The 25,486-nt window shown below is 40.8% G+C and overlaps 1 protein-coding gene across 2 annotated transcripts in view; it reads left to right on the top strand.

Annotated features, from left to right (window-relative positions):
- ENOX1 (ecto-NOX disulfide-thiol exchanger 1) overlaps positions 1 to 25,486 on the top strand; it is a 365,314-nt gene that overhangs the window by 264,753 nt on the left and 75,075 nt on the right. For both annotated transcript variants that reach the window (XM_065637556.1, XM_065637549.1), the window contains exons 8-9: positions 5,585 to 5,818; positions 17,960 to 18,172. In XM_065637556.1, the coding sequence (XP_065493628.1) occupies positions 5,585 to 5,818; positions 17,960 to 18,172 (447 nt within the window). The remainder of the gene's footprint in view (positions 1 to 5,584; positions 5,819 to 17,959; positions 18,173 to 25,486) is intronic.

Below are 25,486 nucleotides of genomic sequence, written 5' to 3'. Positions count from 1 at the left end.
ACAGGCATCATAGTAGTAGGAAGCCGCGGCACATTTCCCAGCTTCCAACTTCCGTCTAAGGGGCCCATCTCCACAAGTAATGGAGCAGAGGAGGGGCACACTGGATTCAGTCAGAGCTAGTATTACTGTGTATGATGAACAAAACAGTGGCAAGAAGAGCAAAGAGAAGCTCAGAAATGTACGGGCTGCCACCCTGGGCCAGAACCAGTGTCTCTCTAGCTCAGTTTCCCACTTCTCAGCAGTTGACTGCACCCTTTTCTTTACTCCAAGCCAAGTTTTGTTTTAATTTTATATGCCTTAAATCCTGGACGACCAGATTTGATGATTAGAGGTCAGAAATTCTCTGTGCTGCCGTGTGCCCTCGTTCATAAAGAACTAGAGTGTGCATTCAGGATAAGGGAAACAAGTAGAGGTAGAGGTGGCAGATTCCCTTCCTCATCCTGAATTTTCTGCCAGTTTATTTCGAAGCTCCTGATCCGCCCTTCCTTCTTCCGTTTCCTCACAGTCGCAGGGCTGTCTATGCTTCTCTTACTGCCTGCTCCACATCCTCTCTCCCCATCTATCTTTTCCTCCACACCTTTTCTGTCTTTTAAAGCATTATACTTAGTGCCTCTGACCAGATCAGGGGAAAAAAAAAAAAAACGAAAAAACAAAAAAACAACAGGAGAGCTGCTAGGGAGGAGGAAGAAAAACAGGAGCACGCTGCAGCCAAGTTTCACTTCTTTTTACCATCAGCACTGGAATCCGCAGGTGGAAGAGGGAGCACTGACTGTCCCCCACCACTGCAGGGCAAGGAGGTCTGACACTAGGCAGGGGCACATTTTATTTGTGCTGAAATATTGGCATTTTTTTGACCAGTCTTTATTCTATTCTCGAACACAATGTATTCTAAAATGGTAGGGATAAAGGATATTATTAATTTATTTTCTTTTCCCCATAAGAGACAAAAGAGATGTACAAACAGAATTTGTGGTTAATATAGTATGCGTGTTATATTAGGGGAAAGCCATGCCTTTGATGTCTGTTATATAATGATAATTTTGTCTACCTAATCAGTTTTATCTGTCTACCCCATCTAATCTCATCAAACTTTGTATTTATACCATGCTTATCATCAGAATAGTGCAAGTGATTGCAAAGACAGCAAGTAGTTTAATCACTGATATTTTTTTTCCTTTCTATTCCCAAGTAAACATGTATGAAAAGGAGACTGGGTAGAGATGGGTAGAAGACTATGATGATAAAAGAGATGACTTGAGGAAGGGCAGTTTTCATTTAGCCCTGAAGGTTACATATTGATCTCCTGAGAAAAAGACTTCTAAAATCAACATACCAGCCCATGAGAAAGTTCTTTCTCCAAACTGTATGTACTTTACTCTTGTAGCTGACGATTCAGTAGCTCCTGCAAATATTGATGACCCTGGACTTGGAAATATGAGACAAACAGGTGGCTTGAGACAGATCTCTTTATACCCCAAAAGCCTTTGTATGCATTTTTCCTGTGCTGATATTTTCCCCTGTGAGTTTCCATTTAGTACCATGCCCTGGTTTTCTTTATGTTCTCGATGATCATCATCAACACTCTGATCTAGATCCCCAGTTAGAGATCAGCTATCAGCTGGCCCCCAATATAGCAACACTCAAAGGTAAGTCAAGCCATGGAGTTTTGACTAGACCTGTGATATGGAAATATTGTGTTTGATTTTTATTTACCACCCTCATTAATTCTTCCTGTTGCTGCTCCTTTAAAGTGAGGATCTTGGCAAGTTCCCAAAGTCTTTTCCTCTGCCATTGTATACGAAACTGAAATTAAAAATGACAAGCCTGGCAGGCAGTCAGTGCTAGCTGCAGTCCTGAGCAAAGAGATGGGGAAAGGGCTCTGTGAGGGCAATTCGTTGCCCATACGTGAAGGGGAGGCAGTGGCAGGTGGTTCTCTCATACATTTAAATACTCTTGAACATCAATAAGGAGACAGGGTATTGGAAAAGAGCGAGCCTCCGAGTGACCCTGCAGCTCAGAGCTGCCAACCCGAATGGTTGCCTGAGGATCCCACATATGAAATAGGACCTGCCAGTTGTGCACCCCTTGCTACACAGCATCTTGCTGGCTGTTAACCCATCACAGAGTCTGTTCTTCACTGACCGGGCCATTGATCCTGTAGTGTCTGCAAAGCCTGATTTAGGAGGATGCAAGAAGCCATGACAGGAGCGTTTGCTTTTTTTGTTAGGGGAAAAATGCCAAGCCCTGAGCAATCTGATCTGACTTTGAAGTTGGCCCTGCTCTAAGAGGGGGTTTGGACTAGATGACATGCAAGGTCTTTCCATCCCAGGTTATTCTAGGTTTCCGTGGTGGTGGAAACCTCCTGGCTGGCTGGTCACATTCAGTCTTAGGAGTTAAGCAAGCGGTGAGATATTTTCAGTGTGATTCATGGGCAATTTCAAAAATCTGTTAATTCAGAGACACTTAAACTGTTTACCTAAAGGGAACCACGAAGTTGGTGAAGGGTTTAGAAAGGAAAGCTCTGTGAGGAGTTGCTAAAGTCACTTGGTTTGGTCAGCCTGGAGAAGAGGAGGCTAAAAGGAGACCTCATTACGGTCTACGGCTTCCTCACAAGGGGAGGAGGAGGGACAGGTGCTGATCTCTTCTCTTTAGTGACCAATGATAGAACCCGAGGGAATGGCTGGAAGATGTGCCAGGGAAGATTCAGGTTGGACATTAGGAAAAGGTTCTTCCCACAGAGGGTGGTGGACACTGGAACAGGCTCCCCAGGGAGGTGTCACAGCCCCAAGCCTGACAGTGTTCAAGAAGAGACCGGACAACACCCTCAGACACATGGTGTGAACTGTGGGGTTGTCCTGTGCAGGGACAGGAGCTGGACTCGATGATCCTCGTGGGTCCCTTCCAACTCAGAACATTCTATGATTCTATGATTTGTCCAGTGCTACAAAGGGTTCTGGGTCTTGGACTGCAATTTATTCTATTTTTTTTTTTTCCATTATCCCCATTTACTTCAAAAATGCGGGCCACTTTAGTAAAACTCAGCTTTGCCAGTGCACATGCAACCTGTTCTTTAGCTCTTTATTCAGATTAAATGGGGCTTTGAGGTCCGTGAGAGCTTTGCATCCTGCAGTGCTGCATTTCTCGGTCTGTCCATGCCCAATGCGGTCATCAATGGAGGCGAAAGATGGGGAAGAGGAAGAGAAACTGTGTCTTCCTGGAAAGTACAGCCCAGCTGGGAGATCTAATTTTAGGTTCACGAGACCTGGCACCTTGGCAGTGTCCTTTCACATTGCTGATAATGCCATTTTGGCACAGAGCAATCACTATTTGAGGAATGCAGCTGGTGAGCTGAGCTGGGAGGGGGTTAACATTTGTCACGATTATCAGGGTAGCTGACCCCTTTTGGCTGGCCCCTTCATGCCTACACCTCTGTGGATAAAACCACATAATTACTCTCTCATTAGTTCAGGGGCCAGCTCTGAAAGGTCACTCACACTCTTTTTCTGCTGTGTCTCACTGAATGTAGCATATCTATAATTCTTCCCTTCAACACCTTGTGACTAGAGCTACTTATATGACCACAAATAGCCTTCTGGAGGAAAAAGTTGTGTTTACTCCCCTGTGCAAGTGGAAGCAGAGCAAAATAGAGGGGCTTTAAAATAAACAATCCCCTTTTTTTCCTCTCTTGTAATACTCAGTCCTATTTCACCCCAAGTTTGTGAACCTTGGAGAGCAGATTTGGTAGGTTTCATGGACATTTTTGATACCTTCTGGCTTTGAGGGACCTCGTAAACAGTTAGCTTGAGTTTTCATCTGGGTTTGGAGTCCTCACTGGAAAATGAAAGTCATACCACTTCCTTACTGACAGGCTACTTAGCTGAACTCCACAAGAAGTCTGAAAGGAAGATGTCAAATCAAAATGCACTTGCAGTGTTAATTTTTTGGAAGAGTCACTACACATATGGATATTTAATGTCTTTGAAGCTATTGTCTTATATGTGCTGTAGTACAGACTGTCCCTTGTATTCATACAGCAGGATGTTTCTACAGCAGTAAAACAAACAGATTATACCTAGATATGCTTTTTTGCAAAGATGCTCCTAATTGACTACACAAGTTTAGCTTTGCTGTCGCTGGAGAGAGTTCAAAACTGAATTTTAACTGTGGTGATGAGGTACTGAAGCTCTTCAAACCACAGGCAAACCACAAAACTGAAAGGCAGGTTCTCTTGACTTGCTATTAAAACCGGCAAACACCACTTTTCCTGCCATTTCAAACAGAAGTTTTCTGCCTCTGGAGTTCTTACGCAGTGGTTGCAGCAGTGTGTGTTTCTGAAAAGCCTTCTATATGCCAGCTCAGCACAAGGTTCATCTCTGCAGCATCCTGGGATTTGAGAAGTCTCTGCTGGGCTGCTCTGCTTCTGAGGCAACAGCAGCGGGTTGGCACCAAGAAATTAGAGCTAGTCCTGTGCAGGCTGGTTAATTTTACCTATATCTGAGGGCTCTGTTTGCAGCTTTCTACTTAGTGTTTTCTCACACTTTCTCTGAATCAGCATTTTAAAAGTTAGAGAAACTGCTCAGCGAGCATCTTTGGCCTTGGAAATAAAACTTGCAAAAGATAAGTGCCCAGCATATGCTTTTCCCCATTATGGTCGCAAAAAGCTCCTTTTATAGCTTTGGCAGGATTTGTTTGTCCTCTGACAAGAGTCAGGGGGTTTAGTTCAGAGCAGGGCCCTGTTGTACTGCTGTGTAGTCCTGACAAAGCCTTTGCAGTCTTCTAGCTTTAGCTAGCCATGCATTGACTCAATTATGAATATGTAGAACATCTCTAAAGATGAGGCACAACAGGTTTCATTATTTGATCTGAAAGGGGTCTTACAAATACATCCATCCATGCTTTTAATATTACTTTAAAGAATGCTGAACTTAATTCATTTGTAGGTGGTTTATATTTGTTGCCAGAATATTTCCAATAGGGAACTGGGAAGTAGTGTTTGCAGTTGTAAAGCCTCAAAATTTGAGATCTAGCATCAATGCCACCACCCTCTTTGTGGCCCAGGACTTTATGTAGCACAATTTTCTAATTTGTCTTTGGTCATGATTTTTGTAAAATTCAGCCTTTCTCCATACTTCCAATTCCTTTGGTAGGATGGAGAAAACCACCAAATTGCACATGAACTCAACAGGATCAGGGGAAGACAGACTTTACATTCAGACCAAAAGAGATCCTTTTTTAGTAGTTGTTTTTTGTTTAGCTGGCCTTTGCACCTATTAAGGTTGGGAGTATCAGGTGGAAAAATTACACATTTTGAGAAACTCCTAAACAGGAATGTAGATTCTGTACATTTGGGTCAACTTTTTCAGGTCATCTATTGTGTTGGCAGATGATACAGAAGATTGTGAGCAAAAATGGGTGGGTGGATATGTATTTTCCTGTGAAAGCACAACAATCGATAGATACTGGGTAGATACGTGGGAATCTGTTAATGTACATTTTTACTTAACTGCATTTGGGGGGGAGTGATAAGGAAAAAAAAAATAAGCAAAAAAGTTCTGCAACAGTTAGTTCTGCTTGTTGGTTACAGGTTACCGCATGAGATTAGGATCTAGCACAGACAAAAAGGATTCAGGTCGCCTTCATGTTGATTTTGCTCAGGCAAGAGATGACTTTTATGAATGGGAATGTAAACAAAGAATGCTGGCCAGAGAGGAACGCCACAGACGCAAAATGGAAGAAGACAGACTGCGCCCTCCTTCTCCTCCGGCAATAATGCATTATTCTGAACACGAAGCTGCTTTGTTGGCTGAAAAATTGAAAGGTAAGCAGCATTTGATGCTTTTCAGTGTATTATTCCTTAAAAGCAGGAGCCATCCAGAAGTCAGAGCAGGGGAGCGGATTTCCCTCCGATGTATTTCATCACTTGCCCTGTTTGCTTTCCCCTATTCCTCTGCCGTTTCTATGCCAATGGCAATGATACTCGCCCACCTGCTAGAAATATATAACGTCTGTCCATCCACCTATGCTTTAACAGCTGAAACACAACCTTCAGAATACTTCAGTGGGTTTTTTTCAGCCCATTTTCTGTCATCGTCTACCTTAGAAACGCTCTCATAATAAGACAACCTGTTAAAAGTATCCTTCATATTAAAGGCCCGATTCTTAAATTGTCTTTATTCCTTGACTACATGACATGCATGTGACTGTCCCAATCCCTAGCATTTAAATTGCCCTTGTGAGCTGCATTTCAACATGCCCCTCCGACGTGGTGGTACACCTCATCTCTGACACGCACCACCCATTCTTTCATACCCTCTTTAGGGGCAGAATAACTTGTGCAAGATAGCTTATTATGGTATGTGTTTGCTTGCTTGCTTGTTTTTTTTCTAGGCATGCTTAACGAGTTAATATTTTTCAATGGTGCAGCTAGAAGATTCCCATCTTTGATAGTTAACATAGAAAGTGAGAAGCAAAGAAATAGAATTATTCATGTTAAAGAAATTTTTTAAAAAGATTAAACAAGCAACTCCTCATACCCCTTAGAGTTGTATTTATTTTCACAAAGTGTTTAGCAGCTGTGTTTGACATTCTTTCCCCACGTGGTGGCCAAGCATGTTACTTTACTGTGTGCCAGGTCACAAGAAACTGTGATTCTTGCCACTGTTTCAGAATTATCCAGATTAGACTTAGGCTATCTAGCTGTCAACACAACAGCCTCTGTTCTAACTATGAAACATGTTTGGGAAGCCAGAGAAGGACAGTGCAAAGTGTTGCATCCTTGGAGCATGGAGCAGAGATGCACCCTACTGTCTCTCTGAGTACTGCATTGCTCACCATTAGTTGTTACTGCTACGTCGCTCTGTCGCTGGTTTTGCTGACTGATATTCACACCACATACAGTCCTCTGGTAAATAACTCATTAAGTAACTGGGAAATAGGTAAAATAACCCAGATAGTTTGAAAACCACGAGAAAAGGAGGAAAGAGGACCAACTATAAGAATATTTAATTCTCACCTAGCTTCCAGTCCAGCTTCTCTAGAGGTTATACAATACGATACAGAGTTTTAGAGCCATCTGTTCCCAGAATCTGTTTTGAATTGAATATTTTAGGAGTTAATCTTTTATAAGGAAGTTTTTCTTTATGTAGTAAGGCCTAGAGGTTTCCTGAACTAAGCCAGACAATGTGAGAAGTCTGGACAATTTCTTCCATATGGCTAGCCATTGCTTGGAGCAACTGAATGTGGGTTTTTGCAAGAAGTTTAAGAAGTCTATGTTTAGAAGGGGTTTTCTTTTCATTCTGGGAAGTTTCCATACTTAATTAAGACTTATTCCAAGCATTTAGATCTTTAGTTATTCTGAGGGACATTTGACCAGTGCTTGACATATAAGCACAAGTTTAATATAGAAATATTTTGAGCACGGTGTAGACCAACACCATGTACGTGACTGTTTCTCTGGAAATAAATATAAAATTTTTAGAAACAAAATTTTTAGAATTAAATATAATAAATTAAGAAACCAAAATGGTAATTTTATTTTTTATTGGTTAAAAAATCACTAAAATCCAGCAAAATAATATATTGCAGTTTTTAAAACTTTGCTGATTAACCATTTCCTTGTAGCGAGATCAATGGCACCAGCCCTGGATCTGTCTAGATTGTTGGGGATGGAGAATGCAAAGCCACATTTCTTCTCACTGTTCATGAGTTATTTCCTGTATTAGGTAGTCTAGAAAGCAGAGGTGTGATTCAGTCATTATGCTGGTCTACTTTCCCTTTCCTATAGCATCATAGCCAGTATCTATAAGGCAGTACGGTGGAACATTGTGGCTCCCCTTGGGCAACACAGATTCACCAAATGAGCCCTTTGTGTCTTCCTAAAAACAGAAGTAAAACTACACTAAAGAAACTTCTTTAACTCTGGCAAAGGGCAGTTTATGCCATCATACCTTGACAATTTAAATATGGACTTCAGCGAAGCTAACAGAAGTTACATATATGTACACACACATGCACACACACATCTGTAGAGATAGATAGATAGATAGATAGATAGATAGATAGATAGATAGACAGATAGATAGATATAAAAACTTTGGGTCAAAATCTCAGACCTCTGGATATCACCAGATTCATGTTGCTGCAAAAGCCTGGACATTTCATCCTAAAGAAAAGAAGGATCAAAATGTACTTGCTGTTGGCATGATTTACCTTGAAAGACTAGGTTTTGCGCATACGCTTTGCAGTTGTTTTCTTAAGGAAAGTCATGACCTCCTCATGGTACCCACTTCAGGACACGCCTGAGCTCTGTTGCCAGCTCATGAGACAGAGTCGCAGGTGCCCAACAAGCAGGTTTCAGCTCCTGCAGTGCCTCCAAAAGTTCACTGAGCAACACTAGCTGAAAAGCAAGCCAAAATAGCTAAACATCTGTCATCCCAAGATACTGCTTTGCAATCACAGATGTAGACAACTTGGTCTGAATCCAAGCAACTTTTATTGTCAAAATAACCTTGGAAATTCCTGACAGCAAGGAAACCTGACGGTGAGCAGAGATTAACTAGGTTCATCAGCCAGTCCCCTGTTGTGGTCTAGATATTTATTGAGTCTATAACAGAGGTGGCAATATCTTTTTTCACCTTCTGCAAACTGCAGCATAAGACTTAAAGAAATCATTGTTTTTGTGTACCAGACTTAGCTGGAAACTCTCACCTCAGTGTTGTCGGCATATTCCTTGTCCTCTCATGTGCTGGAGTCACTTGGTACAGCAGTAGCTGCTGTAGAGGAAAGTGGGTGAGAGAGTATAGAGGATCTCTTGTGCCAGTTGGACACAAAAGTCTGTTATAAAATTTCAGCCGGGTAGTCTCTACTAGTATGGAGCTTCACAAAAAAAAAAAAAAAGAAGGCACTTCTCCAAATGCACTGCCTGGTGACTGGGGCTGGGAACTCACTGCATGTGAGGCCTTGCATACCTGCAAAAGCATGAGGGTTGATGACTTGCTCTCCATTCCCTGCTCTCTGTGGACTATCCCAAATGCCTTCATATCTGCAAAGATCTTGGTTTGGATACTTGATTATTGCAGAAATAGGTGAAACTGTGGACTAGTGTAATTTTTCACCACTTTCTAATTTAGATTGTGGCAGACAAGTGCTGGTTTATGGGTATCTTTTCCTTTTCTGTTTCCTTCTCCTTCTCCCTCTCCTTCTCGTAGAATCATAGAATCATTTCAGTTCGAAGACACCCTCAGGATCATCAAGTCCAACCATAGCCTAACTCTAGTACTAAACCATGTCCCTAAGCACCTCATCTAAATGCCTTTTAAACACCTCCAGGGATGGTGACTCCACCACTTCCCTGGGCAGCCTGTTCCAATGCCTGACAACCTTCTCCTCCTTCTCCTCCTTCTCCTTCTCCTCCTTCTCCTTCTCCTCCTTCTCCTTCTCCTTCTCCTCCTTCTCCTTATCCTTTTTTCCTCCATTAAGATCTTTGGGATCCTGCAAATGAAATCCTTCATAACTTTTTTCCTTGTTGGCCATGTGGACGTTTTTTTTCTGCACCTTTCGTGTTATTAGCCAAGAGAATATTCACTTTTCTTTTCTCCATGTGCTGTGATGTTGTTCCTCTCCCTGTCCAGCTATTGTGCTTAGTTATTGCCACTTTTCGCTCTGTAACAGACATATGGCCAGTATCTTGGGTGTAGGTCTCATGGATTTGAGCCTGTAGCTCAAACGCAGGCCTATACTACTGACTATCATTGATTAAACATTTGCCCTGTGTTGTTAATTTGCTAGTGATGTTCTCTGCTGGTCATAGTCAGAGCCAAAAGGAGGAGAAGCCAAGGAGATGATAGTTCATAAAAGGGGAGATTTCCTGCATTGGAAAGATGACTTGTCACAAAATATTTGATTTAATTTTTTTCCTACACTCCCATGCACTCCCATGAGAAAGTCCCACTCTCCATGGCTCCAGCATATGGAAGGCAGAAGAGACCTGAGCCTGGATTATCAGAATTAAATGAGTTCCAGCATTCAGATTCAGTGGGTAAAATAGGGAAGAACATGAGCTGCTTCTCATACCAGGGCTATACTGATCAGTTTTCGGTTTCTACTACACATTCTAGGTTTGCAAGCTGGTTGGGAAAATAAAACCACTATTTAATTTTGCATGACAAGTTATTTTATTTGGGGGTTTTTTTTGATCTTCCAAACCACTAAAGTAGGTTTGAAGGGGAAAAGAGAAACAAGAATTTGGCACCATTTCTTTAAAGTGGTAAAATTTCACTTTTTCAAAAGGTACTCTTCACATGTACTTTTTGATCCAAATATTCCAAAATTTTTAACAACATTGCACATAGTTTCATCAAATCATTGTCTGATTGCCATGGAATAAGATAAGAGCTAAGCATAACTCAGGTTAATGAAACTTCTGGCCTCCTTTCTGACATCCTCCTGCCTTAGGTAAAAATCTGTGTTTCCTCAAGGAAATATCTCAAGAAATTCATAGATGTTAGTACTGGGTAACCAAGGTCTCTTACAGTGAAGTGTAAATGTGAATTGCCTTGTTAGAAAGCCTTTGAGAATAGTGCTGAGTTCTTGTTCTGACAAAACCAGCAGGATATTGTGTCTTCTGCTATTACCTTATAAAAAAGTGGCCTTTTTGTATCCCGGTTCATTGCAGCATTTTGTTTTTTGCGTGTCTTTGAGATTTTAGTTCCTTAGTGTTAAATCAGATGCATTATTACTGCACAGTGAGATGTGTCAGTAGATATTTAGGATCAAATTTGCATACTCTGACATCTGTTTTCCTGGGTGCTTTATAAATGGTTGAGTAATGTGGTGCCCAGAACATCACACAACTGGAGATGGGCTGAACATTTTATCCTTAAGTGGAACGCTGCTCTGTCAGGTGCATTGGAACAAAACACTTTAATCTGCGTGCTTATGACATTTGCGTTTCAAAGCAGAATTTCAAACATTATAGTATTCTAAATTCAAGCATATCTGTACCTAATGGTATCATCTTCAGAAATCACTTCTTGCAAATAAGCTCCTTTAAAATACTACATCTGTCTTATTTGCTGCAGGTAGTCACATAGTTCCACCACCTAACAAAGACATCTCTTCATATCTGATTATCTGCTTTTTAAATATTTTGAGCGAAGGAGACATAAATATCTGTAAGTTATATACGATACCCTGGAATTTACCTCCCTTTTAAATACAGTGTTCCTTTATGAGCACAGGAAAGTTATTCATGTGGCTTTCCATTTAAGAAAAATATAATTTGAAAAACTGAGAAACTGCTTCTTTGCCAGGCGCTGTATTATCCCCTGAAGAGAGAACAGATTGGAAATTTAAATAAATAGATGGCAGCTACAGTAGAATGAACTATACCAGGGATGCATCTTGTGCGAGACTCAGGTAACATCAAGCCCGATAATGTCAACCCTTGCACATTGTTTGAAATATAAACAACATTTAATTGCTTGGGAAATAGGATATCTCACTGAGAAGAAAACCACGCTGTTTTCATTATCACTCTGCACTTGAGAGCCCGACTTGTGGAGTGCTACAGAAGTGGCGCAGTTATCCAGAGAGGCAAGTCTCACACAGAAAGGATTGAATTCAGGGCAGGGCTACGTCAGAAGGGGAGGTAAAGCCGAGATTCTCCAAAAGAATCCAATGAACGCCAGATTTAATATCCGCTGAAATACTCCAGACCCTTTTTTTTAGCATAATCTTTTTTTATTACTAGTATACCAAGACAGAGCCCTACCACAGACATGTTTCGGTGCTTTAGCTTCAAATCTGTTCACTCACCCTTCCCATTTTTAGATCATCATTTTCTCCTTCCTTCTTCCATATGCTCCTGACATCTGCCGTGACACAATACATCTGGCTCCGAGGGCCTCGCACGGGGGCTGTGAGCAGCCACGGTGTGAGGGCGCTTCTGTATGCTGGCAGGGGAGCGTAAGGTGGGTTCAGCTGTCGGCAGCCTGGTGACCCAATTCCCTGGGCACCTTCCTCCGAAAACCTGCAAGAAGTACACTTGCTATTTAGTGTATTACTAAAAGTGTTCTCCCTCACCTAATCTGTATTGTATCAATGCAAATTTTAAGGTTTTTAATATAAACCCTCTTGATTAAATGTACCGCACTGCAAAATGACTCAAGTTAATTACTATGAACTGGGAAATTGCAGCTCGCCTATGTGAAAGTTTGTGGTATGATTTTGAGAAATAGGGAGGAAACTCAATACCTTCATAATTACTTTTTATTGGAAATAATGGCATCAGCAGGATAAGATAATGGATTTCTGTGTCTCACATGAAACACCCACCTCTGGAAGAATCTTGTGTGATTTAGTTTGGAAGAAAGAGTTTGATGATACAGGTGGGAGAGAGTACCTTTTAAGGTATCTTTTAGTTTATGCATATTTTTATTAAATCTAGTTCCAGTTAGTCATTTATTACATAACTGGAAAAGTTTCTTGGTTATAGCATACAGCTAAGGGTTTTTTCAAGAAACAGCAAGGTGGATATTAATCATTCTTTAAAAGAACCCTTTGGCAGTAAGAATTTGTATTCCTTGATTCTCACTTATTATGCAGTGCCATTGGGTTAAAAATGTTATTAATCCCAAAAGTACTAGACTGATGTGTGTGTTGCACGGCACAATTATATAAGGTATTTGAGCAGGGGAAAAAACGAAGGTGAGGGTAGTAGACTGGAGAGTTGTGTTTCTAGGTCAGTGGCAGACACTCTGTGCAGGAGAAGCTCTTAAGCCAAGAGAAAAATAGGTCGTCATTGTGGCACCAAAAGTAGCGTGTGATGGGAAGCAAATTGTTCCTGATGCATAGGGGAGCTGGGCTGAACCTGCTGTTGAGAGAGGTTAGTAAACCTTTTCCCTGACCTGATTCACGCACAGCAGTCACCCGCTGTGGTTTATTATTTTTCTTGTTGAATCCAGTCTTCGCGGTTTAGAAATCTTAGTTATAGTCTGATAAATTATCATATCAGAAGTGAGATGAACAGTAACCTTGGCCATACATCCACCCCTGGCTGCAGTTATATGGAGTGAAGAAGTTTGCATGCTGAAGTGGTCCCCTCCACTTTCCTGGAGTAACTGGACTGGGCCCAGTTTGACAAACTTGGAACTGGAGTGTGATGAGACAAGCAGCTCCAGGCAGACCTGAGGGCATGGGACATCTTCCTATGGCACAGCTATAGCTGCCAGAGGACAGGCTGTCAATCAGAGGCAAATAGATAGGACATATCCCATGACTCTTTTCTCCTCACTATATGCCCTGCAGCACATTCTCAGTGCTCACAAGAATACCTTCAAGGGGTGTTTGTTAACTGGATTTTTACTGGTCAGGTGGAGCTTAGCATAAGGGCATAGCTGCTCCTTCCCATCTTACAGAAGGACCAGAGAAAAATGAGATCATTAATGCAACCCAAAATATACCCAGCCAGCACAGGAACTTTCTAGCTGTAGTCATTAGGATAAAGAACAACAGCTCTGTCTTCTCAGCATCTCCTTGCAAGTCTAGAAAATTGCATTCGGGGAGAAAGATTAGGGACAAGAAACAGTATGTGCTGACTCTGGACAGCACCATGGCCTGTAGGACAACACAAAGGATTGCTGTGATTTAGACAGGCTCCAACTGTTGCGTGAATTACCTCAGATACTTTTCAAACTTCTTCCCAGGGCTGGGAAGATACTAATGAGGCTAAAAGCAACCATAGCTTGGTGTTTGATCTTGTCCTAGCTAGAAGTCCAGCAAACAATGTCAATCTCGAAATATAGAAATATAAAATTAGCTATACTTGAAATGTGTCTATAAATGTAAAAATAATAGTAATGAGTGTTTGGATGCCTGGCTTCGGAGCGATGCATTAATCTATCTCCTTTCTAATGTCTAAGATCTTAGACACTGTCATCCGAGTTGTGAAAGCACCTTATGGAGGTACTTAATATTGAGAGACAAATAGTTACAATGTTTCAGATTGCTCTGAGTTCTGCCCTGTGTTACAGCAGGGAAACTATAAACTGAGAGTAAAATCTTTTGTTTCTGACACTTTTTCCCAGTATTCCATTTTGTAGCAGCTCTTGTCATAGCTTTTTCTATTGAAAAGCTTATGCCAGTTGGAGTTGTTTAGATGTGGTCAAATTACAAGCAGAAAAATGCAAAATATTTGTCAACAATTATTCCTTTTTTTTTCATAGAAATATCCCTGTTAACAATTTCCCAGACAGCTCTAGGGATGCATTTTCTTTTCTTTATATTTCATTCCATCCAAGTTGTGAGCTAGGATTTAAGTGCCAAATATCTTCAGTTGATACAGGAGGAATTCGAAATATCTTATCTCTAGAGGCCCGTAGCAACACATGGAAATCAGTATCGGCAGACACACAGCAAGCGATCCCCAGAGGATGGGTAATGTTAAAATGACGTAACGTGCATCACAGCTTGTAGTATTGCTGAGAACCCGACACGGGTACACAAATATTGGGTAGGTGTTCTGTAACCGGTGCGCTTGTGTAACGGTTGTGATTTCTCTGAGCAAATGTAGATGTCTGTTGCAGAGATGTCTCTATATCGAGCAGGTCATCCCAGGCTCCCTGAAGCAGGCACTTCTGGGGCACAGTTCGCCTCAAATACACAGCTAAAACAGGAAAGACAAAGCCTGTCTGACTGGTGTCCATCTCTTTCCATTGACTGTACCAGGACCCCGGGGTTACTAAATCAGATATTGACATAAGGGGGATGAATCCTAACTTATTTGCTTAAAACATGTTGTAACTTGGAGGAGAAAAAAGCTTTAAGTGTGAGAAATAATATGCTGCATGCTCATTTTTAAAGAACAATTACATATGGAAGCATGTCTTACATAAAGGAATTTATTTTAAGAGTGTGTTTCTAAACAGTGTATATTTATGTGCATTCTACCGCAAGGGAATAATTTTGAACAGAATTAGGAGTTTTGTTTTACTTTTTAATGAATGACTGCAATCATAAGTCAGTTCATGCTCTGCTTAAATTAGATTCCATTGCTGCATTTCTCCTACTGTTTATCTACTAAATAAAAAATAAATGAACAATCCCGTACAGAAATCTGGTTTTCTAAGTGAACCTCTGATTGCCCAAAAAGAGTCACTGCATTCTGGATAAAGAAAATTAACTCACAGTGAGTTACCTTATGCCAGTCATTGAGCAGCCAGCTCAAGAATAGAAAAGTTAGAAATGAAGGTGAAATAAGGAAATTTTAAAACTGTAGAGAAAATATTTTATTTACTGATGTGCTCCTGTTTTGCATATATTACCCTCTAGCATTTTTTAATGTATCTTCTAATTATATAATCAATGAAGATGCTGATGTTTACCAACAAAAGTATTTTTTCCTGCTGGTACAGAGCCATGAATTAACTATGACAGGCCCACAGACCTCTGCAGCTCCCTGGCAGTATAGTATGTTGAAAGCAGGTTTTCAGCATGTCCTTCTAAAGGGGTTGAATCTATGTAGCAGAAGGACAGCACGTTTATGAACATTCCTCACAGACACCAACTGTGCCTGATAAAAACAAAAGGGGTATTTTTGTTTTGTACAGACTCTATAGCAAAACAACCTAAGTCTGTGTACTGGGGAGATGTTAAAGCAAGAGAAAGGGAGAATGGTTATGTGCCACTGATTTACCTCATGCACCTCCATGAAACATTTTTGCTCAGTTCTGCACACAGTTTCTTCACAGGTCATGGTGTACTTCTTCAGACATGCTTCTGTGTATCATTTCTCCCAACTTTGCTGTTCACGTCTTGACCTAGATTGAATGGGATAATTTACTCTAAATGATACTTCAGTGTTGGGTGATAAATTATGTGTGATGATATAGATAATGATGTCTACAAGGAAAAAAGAGGAACATTCAGCTGTAGTTACTCTCTACTCACAATCAGCCACATCGTTGGTGTTAACAGGCCGGTGCCATCTGCAGGTTGACCTGACTGTACAGACTCTTGGAAATTGCATGCTAACATTGCCAGAAGCCATTACAGGTTATTCTTATTGACTACTGTAATTATAATAAACATTACATTCCGGGGATGATTTCTTGGCTGTATTGGATCCGTGACATCCAGCTCCCACGTATTTTGCAGGCTGAAGATTTTACCCAAGCCTGGAAAACCGTTTCCTGGTGATTTCTTGCAATGAAGATGCTTTGCACGAGCCTGGTTTACATTTGGCTTTTCTGAGGCCCATATTCAGCCAACCTCACTCATCAGAGCCACTTAATACGTACCTGCTGCCTATATATCCAGTAAAGCTAGGACACAGAGTCTAATGTAAGAGGACAAAATTGAAAGAAAATATGCCTGACTGATTCTTCCTCCCCAGAGACAATTACTTAATGAATGATGATGAATCATATGTTAACGTGAAGTCGCACAGATACATCATCCTACAAAGGGACAGTGTTATGATGCTCTTATTTTGCAAATTTTTTCTGGGATCTTGGGTGATGTCTGTCCAGCTGCGGAGTGCAAATCCTATTGCTGTAGCTGAAAGCATGTTTCAGTTAATAAGATGCTAAAGATCAGGCAATGTAAAATCTATTCTTACAGGCTCTGAGCACAGAACATGTCACTTGTCCTGTCTGTACTTTAGACTCCTCACTTTTTAGGAAAGTGATTAGTAATTCAAAATAAAAGCCTAAATCATCACTTACGTATTAGTATTTCATTACTCTTAGCACATGGAAAGCAGAGTCTTACAAACTATACCCCACATTTCTGTATCCTGTAACACAGTTGGTTGGGTTTAATATTCTTCAATTTTCATTTTAAGTATCTTTTTGTTATAACTATACTACTTCTCCCCACCATAACTGCATACCTTCTCCTGTAGAAAGGTATACCTACCATCTAAAATACATACACAGAGATCTAACCAACAAGGACTAGATGAGATGTTTAAAGTGATTTGTTAGGAAATGGAAGTTTTATAGAATAAAATCCTGGGAAAAAACGAGATAGAATTGCACAAAAACGGTTCAACAGGAAGACACTCTCTTGTAATAACATTTTCTTGCAGCTCAGCCTAAATGGGACTTAGAAATAAATGTGTCCTCTTAATCCTGATGAAGCCAGAAGTGTAATGGATGCTGCACTAAGAGCCTTCTGAGGAAGCTGAGAGCACAGTCTGAGAAAAGAAGATTACTTGGGGAAGGAGTGCACAAAATCTAACCACCAGTTTTGGTGGTCTTTCTGCAGAGAAATATAACTTTACTTACCTGAGTGGTAAACATAAAGCTGTAATCCAGGTGTTTACCTGGATATGTCTGGGCTCTGTAAAAAGAAAAAAAAAAAAGCACAGACAAATGCAAAATACAAAATGAACACAGATACATCATACATCTGTTCAAAGCAGTTCCTTGTAATTAATCAGTGCTTTAAGGAGAAATTGTTCAGCCTTGTCATTGTTCATTAATTAAGAATGTGATGTTAGTGAAATCTGTTGACAAAATACGGCTGAGCCCAAGCTCCAAGACTGAGCTTTTGGCTGGGCAGATGAACGTGTATACATTTCGTTTCCTCAGTGGGTCCAGTAACACAGAGGTCTCCTCACCCCTGCTGTAAGGTCATTCCATATCACTGAACGGCTTAAGGGAGACACTGTGAAAGCAAGGAATAAGGCCACAAGGAAGGGGAGTGGGGATGAGGGGTGCTTTTTGTTGTGAAAAAGCTATTAAAATAAGCAGAAGACAAGTCTTGAAGGAAGATTTATGTAGCTTCACATAGAAGCACTGGCTTCCTACATCTCATAGAACAAAGGATCCAAAAGTTGCCCAAAATGATATACTGCAAGAAGGATTTATGGTGATTTTAATGTGACATGGAGCAGAAAATGTGTTCTTGGCAGGATATTTATGCCAGCAATTTAAAACCTGTGCTTTGATTGTTCTAGATGATAGCAAGTTTTCAGAGGCCATCACAGTGCTGCTTACCTGGATTGAGCGAGGCGAGGTGAATCGTCGCTCCGCAAACCAGTTTTATTCGATGGTGCAGTCGGCCAACAGCCACGTCCGCCGGCTCATGAACGAGAAGGCCGCTCACGAGCAAGAAATGGAGCAAGCCAAGGAGACTTTCAAAAATGCCTTAACGGGGATCCTCACTCAATGTAAGTAACTCCCTTTTTGTCCAGTGTTGTAGTGATGGTGGTGGTGGTGGTAGTGGTTTTTTTATCATTTTGTTTGTTTGGGGGTAAGTAGTTGCAATGCAGTCATATTTTACTTCACATCCTATTCCATACTCTATGGCAATTTGGAGGAACAAGGACCATTCCTAAGAGCTTATTTCTCAAGGTGAGCAAAGTTTCAGTAGTTCTTTTATTAATAGATGAAGACATGCTCTAGGCATAATGTCTACTGTTGCGTAGACATAACGCTTCAGGAACGTACCAGACAGAAGCGTCCCTGCTCTGAGCAAAGACCATACTTTTGTGGAGAGAAGTGATATGTAGCCTGTGCATTGCAAGCTAGTTAACTAGGCCAATTACAGAATAGAGGACAATTAGGTTATATTTTTAGCCTGGGTTTAGGTAAAAGGAAGTAGGATTCAGCAACTTTTAGACATGTATTCACAGCATACAGGCCACCCCCACAGTAGAATGTGCTGCACTGCTGCTGGCATCGGGACTGCTGGGCTGCTACAATGCCAGTAGTAATTTGGCAGATAAACTGCCTTAAATATTTAGTACTGGCAGCTATTTCTTAGTTCAGAAATATAATAAATTAAGCTACCTTAATGAGGTTCCGTCATAAAACAATTATTGGAATACTTGTCTAGAAATGTTCTTCAAAGAGAAGGGAGGAGAGGAGAGGAGAGGAGAGGAGAGGAGAGGAGAGGAGAGGAGAGGAGAAGACTAATTTCACTGTTGCTGGTTTTGACACGTCTACTCATGGTTGCTCAAGGAAGAGACTTTGTGGAACTCAGAAGGGTAGAGCTTGAAGCCAGCTCTCACATGCAGGTTATAAACAAAAACCAAGACAATTTACCAGACAGAGGACAACACCGTTGTTATATTGTAATTTCTGAATCACACCCCTAATCTTTACATTTAAAAATAAGTCTTAAAGGCTTTTCTGTGATACTTTTCTGGTCCCTCAGTGGTCATCCTTCAGAAGTTAGGGCTGAAGGCAGAAGCTTGGATGGACTTGCCTGGGTTAGGAGGGCAGCCCCTGGAAGCTTTCTGCATATGTGATGGAAAGCTCAGCATCTCAGACCAATTCATCCCAGGGCACATGTCCTTCTAATGTAAGAGCTTAGATCCCTGAACTTAGGAAGAAAGATTCTGGGCCAAAGGTATTTGGTTTCTGAGGATGTATGTTCACTGAGTAAATTTTAAAGAGCAGCTAATTCTCTTGGTAATTTGCTAGGCAACGTCATCTTCCATCTCAGCAACTAAAAGGCAGTGTGAGGAGCAGAGACACAGGCACCATGCGTGGCCATGCTGTTCAGTTCACACCAGGGCCTCTAGTTTTGTGTACAACAGCCAGCCCTAGCATTCAGAAATGCCTTCTTCAGCTGCATTTAAAAAATTCCCCCATTGTCAGCAGGCTGAACTTTAGTTAAATCAGTCTAAATTAGTCCATTTGTCACCAACTGCTGTAGAACATCTGTCACTTGGAAATCGAGATCCCTGTAGTTTCAGGTGGCAACTTGCGGTTTTGGCTATCTGGTTTGTTCCTGTAATGTGCTGAATGCTGAACTTAGAGAAACAGAAATAGGTCTGACTTCAAAACGTGATGTTTAGAGTGCCACAGTCACAGCAATGCCTGGAAGAAGAGAGTTTCTGACAGGTCTGGCATAGGAGGACAAGGTCAGAAAAAAAAAAAACAGGCTCAGGGAAAGGTGTTACACTCTGTGGATTTTATAAGAACAAATTTTATGAGCTTTCCAGATGTTCCATATTGGTTATTTTATAAACATCATAAACATTGGCCATTATTAGCATTAGTGTGTCTTATTAAAATTCTCTGCAAACTTGCTACGAACAGATGGGCGATGGTTTTGCTTTAGACGTGTATATGCCTAAGATTGGTAAATATGGAGACTGTGAAATGAGCTTCCCTTTTTCAAGAATTTTCCCGTATTTGAGTCGATCTGAGGAATTTTTTTCATGCATCCTTTTCCATTGTTTTCGCACAGCCCTGTATAATCAGTTACAATGTCACTTGCTTTATGAAGAAGAATTTGAAATTACTAGGCATCTAAAATAGGTGTGTGTGGTCTATTAAATTTTGCAAAGTGGCAAAAACCCCACGTCTGCTGTTCTGCAGTAAGGATCCAAAAGTCTAGTGTAATGCTGCAGCTGTGTGGCCATTTGACAAAAATATTACAGTATTTTTAAAATACTGTGTGGCATTCCTCTGTTATGAACTAGGTCAGACGTCCAGCTCTGAGCTGACCATTCTGGGCTTTCTTTGCAGTCAGCAGAGAAAAACAAATATCTCCAGGGAATGAGTCATCAGACCAACCTCATGGTGCTCTTCCAGTGAGATGAAGGAGATGTAATTTTTTTCTCTGCTGCCCATAGTGGATTTGCAGGGGTCTAGCTCAAAACCAGATGTCCCACTTTTACAAGTCTTGTTCAGAGCAGATTAATCCCACTTACTGTGTGTAGTCTTGATACAGAAGGATGTGGCACAAGGGAAGAACTTGGATTTAGATAAAAAAGCCAGCATCGTATCAGTGAATATTATGGGGAGTGAAGAAATACATTAAGAAAATGGGCTTCAAGTGCACCCACCTGGAACACACACACTATCTATGTGGGTCTCAGTGTAAAATGCTTTCTTATTAATGAGGATTAGTGTGGTCAGAACATTTCAGCTTACGGCCCAGCTACTAAAGAAGTACAGGTATTTAAATCCCTTCTACAAATTTCTGCCTGGAGGTATTTAGATTACCAAGCGGATTACCCATAAAAATTTGGGTCAGGTGTTCAGCACATGAATTAATTACCTGACCAAAGTACCTGTGCCAGGATAATCAGTGAAATAAAGTGCATTACTGCTGTCACACCACCAATTTACAGCCCCTGATTTAAGTTCTACAGCAAGTCTTAGCCTTGCTATGGTGCTTCTTCAGTTATTTAAGGGATAAAGAGAGAAAAATGTCCACTTCCTTCTTTTTTATTAAATTACTTATTTTTTTCTATATTTGAATCTGTGCTTAAGATACGGATCGTTTTCCAGGAGTTTGGATAGTTCTGCCTTTGTGGTGTGATTTCTAAATTCTACTTTGCTTCCACAGCACAGTTACACGTGACACTGCTCCCTGTCTTTCCACGCATCTTTGTTTCATTTCCTCCCAACCCACCTTTTCAGCCTAAGGCTTATAGATGTTGATCCTCATGTTTAAGAAATATCGAAGGCCTAGAGACATCCACGTTGGCCTGTTTTTTAGACTACACTGAATCTGCAGTTCTCTCCTCTGGCTTTCTCCTCCATGCACTGTAAATCTTGTCTACCTCTTATTGAGGTTTTAGATTCTTTAGTGCACTGTCCCTTGACATTTTCAAAAACGTCTATAGATGAGTGAAGATCCAAAATGCAGTATTCAAAAATTAATTGAATATCTCAAGAGCCAGACACACAAGGGTGTGGAAATATTCCAACTTGCAGGTAGGTAGATACACAGTGTAATTAACAGCAGTGCCCCACGCCTGGATACTGAGCAGCTAGTGACACTCACTTATTTTGTCATTTTTGTTAATTTTACTAATGGATGAATCTGCAAGGGACTTAGGCACTAGGTCCCCATCAGGGTCTATGAGTCAGTCTCTCATGTGCCTGTGGGGGAACAGTATGAGGGTGATTTTTATCATGCAGACCCCTGGCCAGATGATTTGCTTGTCGCCTGGTGGCCTTCACTTTCTCTTTGGCCTTCAGGGAATTTCAGTGCCTACTAGTCAGGATGACCTTTTGGAAAGATATATTTAAGTATCCATATGAATGCCATGAAGGAACTGAACCTAAACTTCCCTCCTTCCAAGAGCACTCTAAATGGTAAGATCTGGTGCTCAGAAGGCAATGTTGACCTTCCTTAGGGTGTCTGACAGATGGCTTTTAGGCACCTGATCCAGAACAATGTCAGCTGGAAGGAGGTGTTTTCCTGCCTCCTGTAACATGGCACTGAACAGAGAGAACAGCTACGTACATCTAGGGCACATTCCCACCCAGGCAATGCATATGCATTGTCCATCAGCTAGTTAAGGCAGGGGCCCTTATATGCATTCCTAAGTGTGAAGCCTTTCCTCTGTACTTTGTCGGACACCTGAGCTTTAACCCATCACAGCTGATTACAGCTAATCACCAGGGTCTTCGAACCTGTGTAAAAGGCCTGAGTGTCAAAACATGGGTCTGAAGGTGTAAGAAGATACATGGTTCATCCTACAGGGCAAGATGGAGTATAAACCTGCAGAGTCATTTATTCCTATGTCCTTACCTTCTGGTGGATGTGAGGTTCCCTGGAAAAGGGAAGGCAATTCCCAGCAACCCTGAGATCCCTTTGTGCATTAGCTAGCATCAGGGAGAAGAGATGGATGTGCTGCAGGTTCTCACCCTACCTTGGCAAGCAGTAATTAGCTCATTGGCTCTCAGTAAGCAATTTTTGCAAACAGAACCCCCTAAATCACTTCAACATGTTTAAATGTTGCCATCCTGAATTCCACTCACAATGGCTAAGTGACAACCCTACTGTTGGCATTAGTCAAGTCAGTGGCAATCCAGTGTAGCAATTCTCAGGATTCAGGGCCAGTATACACCAGTATACACCAGTAGGAGATCCTGATGTTTCCAGGAGACCTCATGGATGAGCTGCATACTGACACCTTTCTTTTTCCAGCCACAATTTTATGAAAACTCTACCTGCCATTGCATGCTTTGATTTTTTGAAAATGACCTCAAGATCTGAACTGCATAGTCCAGTTCCAGTCATCATGTAGATATTCTTTTCATCGTGCTGTTGAGAGAAACTAATTTTCACTCCACAGCTTAATATACAGGGTGCCTGCCACTTCTTTCTGCTGCCAGTAAGCTTGTTTGCTTCCCTATGCTCTTGCATTGGATGTAATGGTGTACATGGTAGTGAAACCAAAGAGATGCTCATCTTTCAAGAAGTCCTGAAACCAAAGAAACCTGGATTTATGAGATTATGCAGTTTACCTACTTAGTTTTTTGCTAAGCATCCTTAGCCTTTTTATTTGTGGCACAAGATATGAAGTTAGATACACCTTTGAGCCAATTCAGTATGGCTGTTCATTAAGAAGAATCAAAAGTTTGAGGAGAAGACTGTGTGTTGTGCTCCCCTCCTTGGGAAGATCAGGATTGTCACCTTGAGTTGTCTCTCCCTTCCTTCTGAAGGACTTTTAGTGGTGTATTAGAGTACTCGTTTTTTCAAATAGCTGGTAGGTATTAGATATACATTTCCCTCCTCCCCCACCCTCAACCCCCGAAATAAATTGAAGTTAAATAATTCTGAAGGGAAGTGCATTCTCAACAGACGGAATAAAATTCTCCTCTCTTCAGGTTTGTTCATTTTCATTCTCTGATCTCTCTGGATTTGATTTAATCTGTTTTAACATTATCAGTGCCTTCACAGATAGAATCTGAATTTTAATAAAAAAGAAGAAGTAAGAAAAAAAGTTAAAAATACTTTTGGAGCTTTCTTCAGAAGTGGATTTGGATCAGTTTTGTTCTTCTCACTTCAGGTTCACTTCAAAAGTTTCTCTCTTACTTTAGAGAAGGTAGAATTTACGTTGATATGATGGTGATTACTAAAATTATCATCTTATCTGAATTGCTTTAAATTCTGTACTGCAGTCCTTTTTCCCAATAAGCCTTCCACTTTTCAGTATATTCTCTTAGTACTAAAAATGAAGCCAGTTTCACCACAGATATTGAAAGCATGCTGGTTAAAATTCTCTTAGCAGTCAGACTTTTTATATATATTCATGCTTTCTGATTATTCTTTCCATTGCTCTGCATTAATAACAACTTTTAAAAGGATTTTCCTGCTCCTTAATTGTCCAGTCTCACATTCTTTCTTTCATTTGCCAGTGACTAATTCAAAAATATGAGCTTACTTTGTGTGTAATTTTTAGGTCATCATTAAACCCTTTGTGAAACAGATTGAGTCATATAATGTGTTTTTACAGTGCAGCCCAGATCTCAGTTGGTGTCATAGAATGCCACTGTAATACAAATAAAAACATTAATCATTCATGTCATTAGTTGCCACTATTACATTCTACCTTGATGTATTTCTGAAAAAAAAAGAAAAGAAAAGAAAAAAAATTAAATAGAAAATAATCTTCACAATCCATTCAGTCCCTTTTGATTAGCTCATTTAGTCAGTGTACTCTTTGCTTACTTCTGTACTGATAATTTGTCCAGTAAAGCTCAGCTGGGTATCTCTATTCTTTTTCACTCGTCCTTCCATTTTCCATCTCGTGTGCACGTATTCTCAAAAGCTTTTCTATCCAGGATGCTGCAGCAGTGGCAGAGAATAGAGATGAAAGTCTCCATTTCTATTTTACCTTGCATTCTTATAATTCCTCCCCACCTTCTGGCAGTACAACCCTTTGTGGTCGCAGCCTGTAGTGTTTCAGTCAGCTCATTCCTTTGTGTTTCATTTTCTTTGAATTTCTTCATTCCTTCCATTGTCTGTACCCTTCACTCCACCTAAAGTCAATACGAATCTTGGTATCGATTTAAGCGTGGCCAGAATTTCAACAGAAGCTCTTCTACCGTTATTTTTAAGTCGTCTTTTTTTTAATGTAGGTCATTGAATAAAAGCACTGCCTCCCAAGAGATTTCAGTCTAAGGCCCCATTTTGACAACTCATGCCGCTTGCCTGGATCCTGAGGGATCCTGAAGGATCTCCTAGATGATGAAACAAGGGTCAAAGCAAAGAATCATGTGCTTGAATCACATGGAAATCTGTGCTTGGCTTTGAGCTGCCTTGATGAGTAGAGATGGAGATAAGGGCCTGATGCTTCACAGAAATGAACTCTAAATGTTGTATGGAAATGAACAATAAAGAATGAGGGTAAGGCATTGGAGCAAAGAAGGAAAGATGGAGGTTTCACGCAAAAGGTATTCTGCATTGGCTGAGGACATATATCATGTTGCCTGCACGTCTAAAACTGTTCAGGCTGCTTATAAGTGAATGAAAAAAACATGTAAATACGAAAATGAATAACCCTATGCAACTATGACTGGTTAAAATACTCCGTTCAGTAGGCACTATTCCTGCTTCGTGTCAAATTACTGGATTCGTCCCAAATGGTATAGTTTGTGATGATGATAAAGATGTTATGGGGGCAGGAGAAGAATTTTGGAAAGGGATAGAGTATGTGGGAGGGAAAGAGATGGACACACACAGAAAGAGAAAACAAAAATACCGAATTAAGATAAGACTGGAGGCA

The sequence above is a fragment of the Caloenas nicobarica genome, chromosome 1 (assembly GCF_036013445.1).
Source record: "Caloenas nicobarica isolate bCalNic1 chromosome 1, bCalNic1.hap1, whole genome shotgun sequence".
In the NCBI taxonomy this organism is placed as follows: domain Eukaryota; kingdom Metazoa; phylum Chordata; class Aves; order Columbiformes; family Columbidae; genus Caloenas; species Caloenas nicobarica.
The sequence above is the reverse complement of the archived record's forward strand: the minus strand, read 5'-3'. Positions and strand labels throughout refer to the sequence as shown.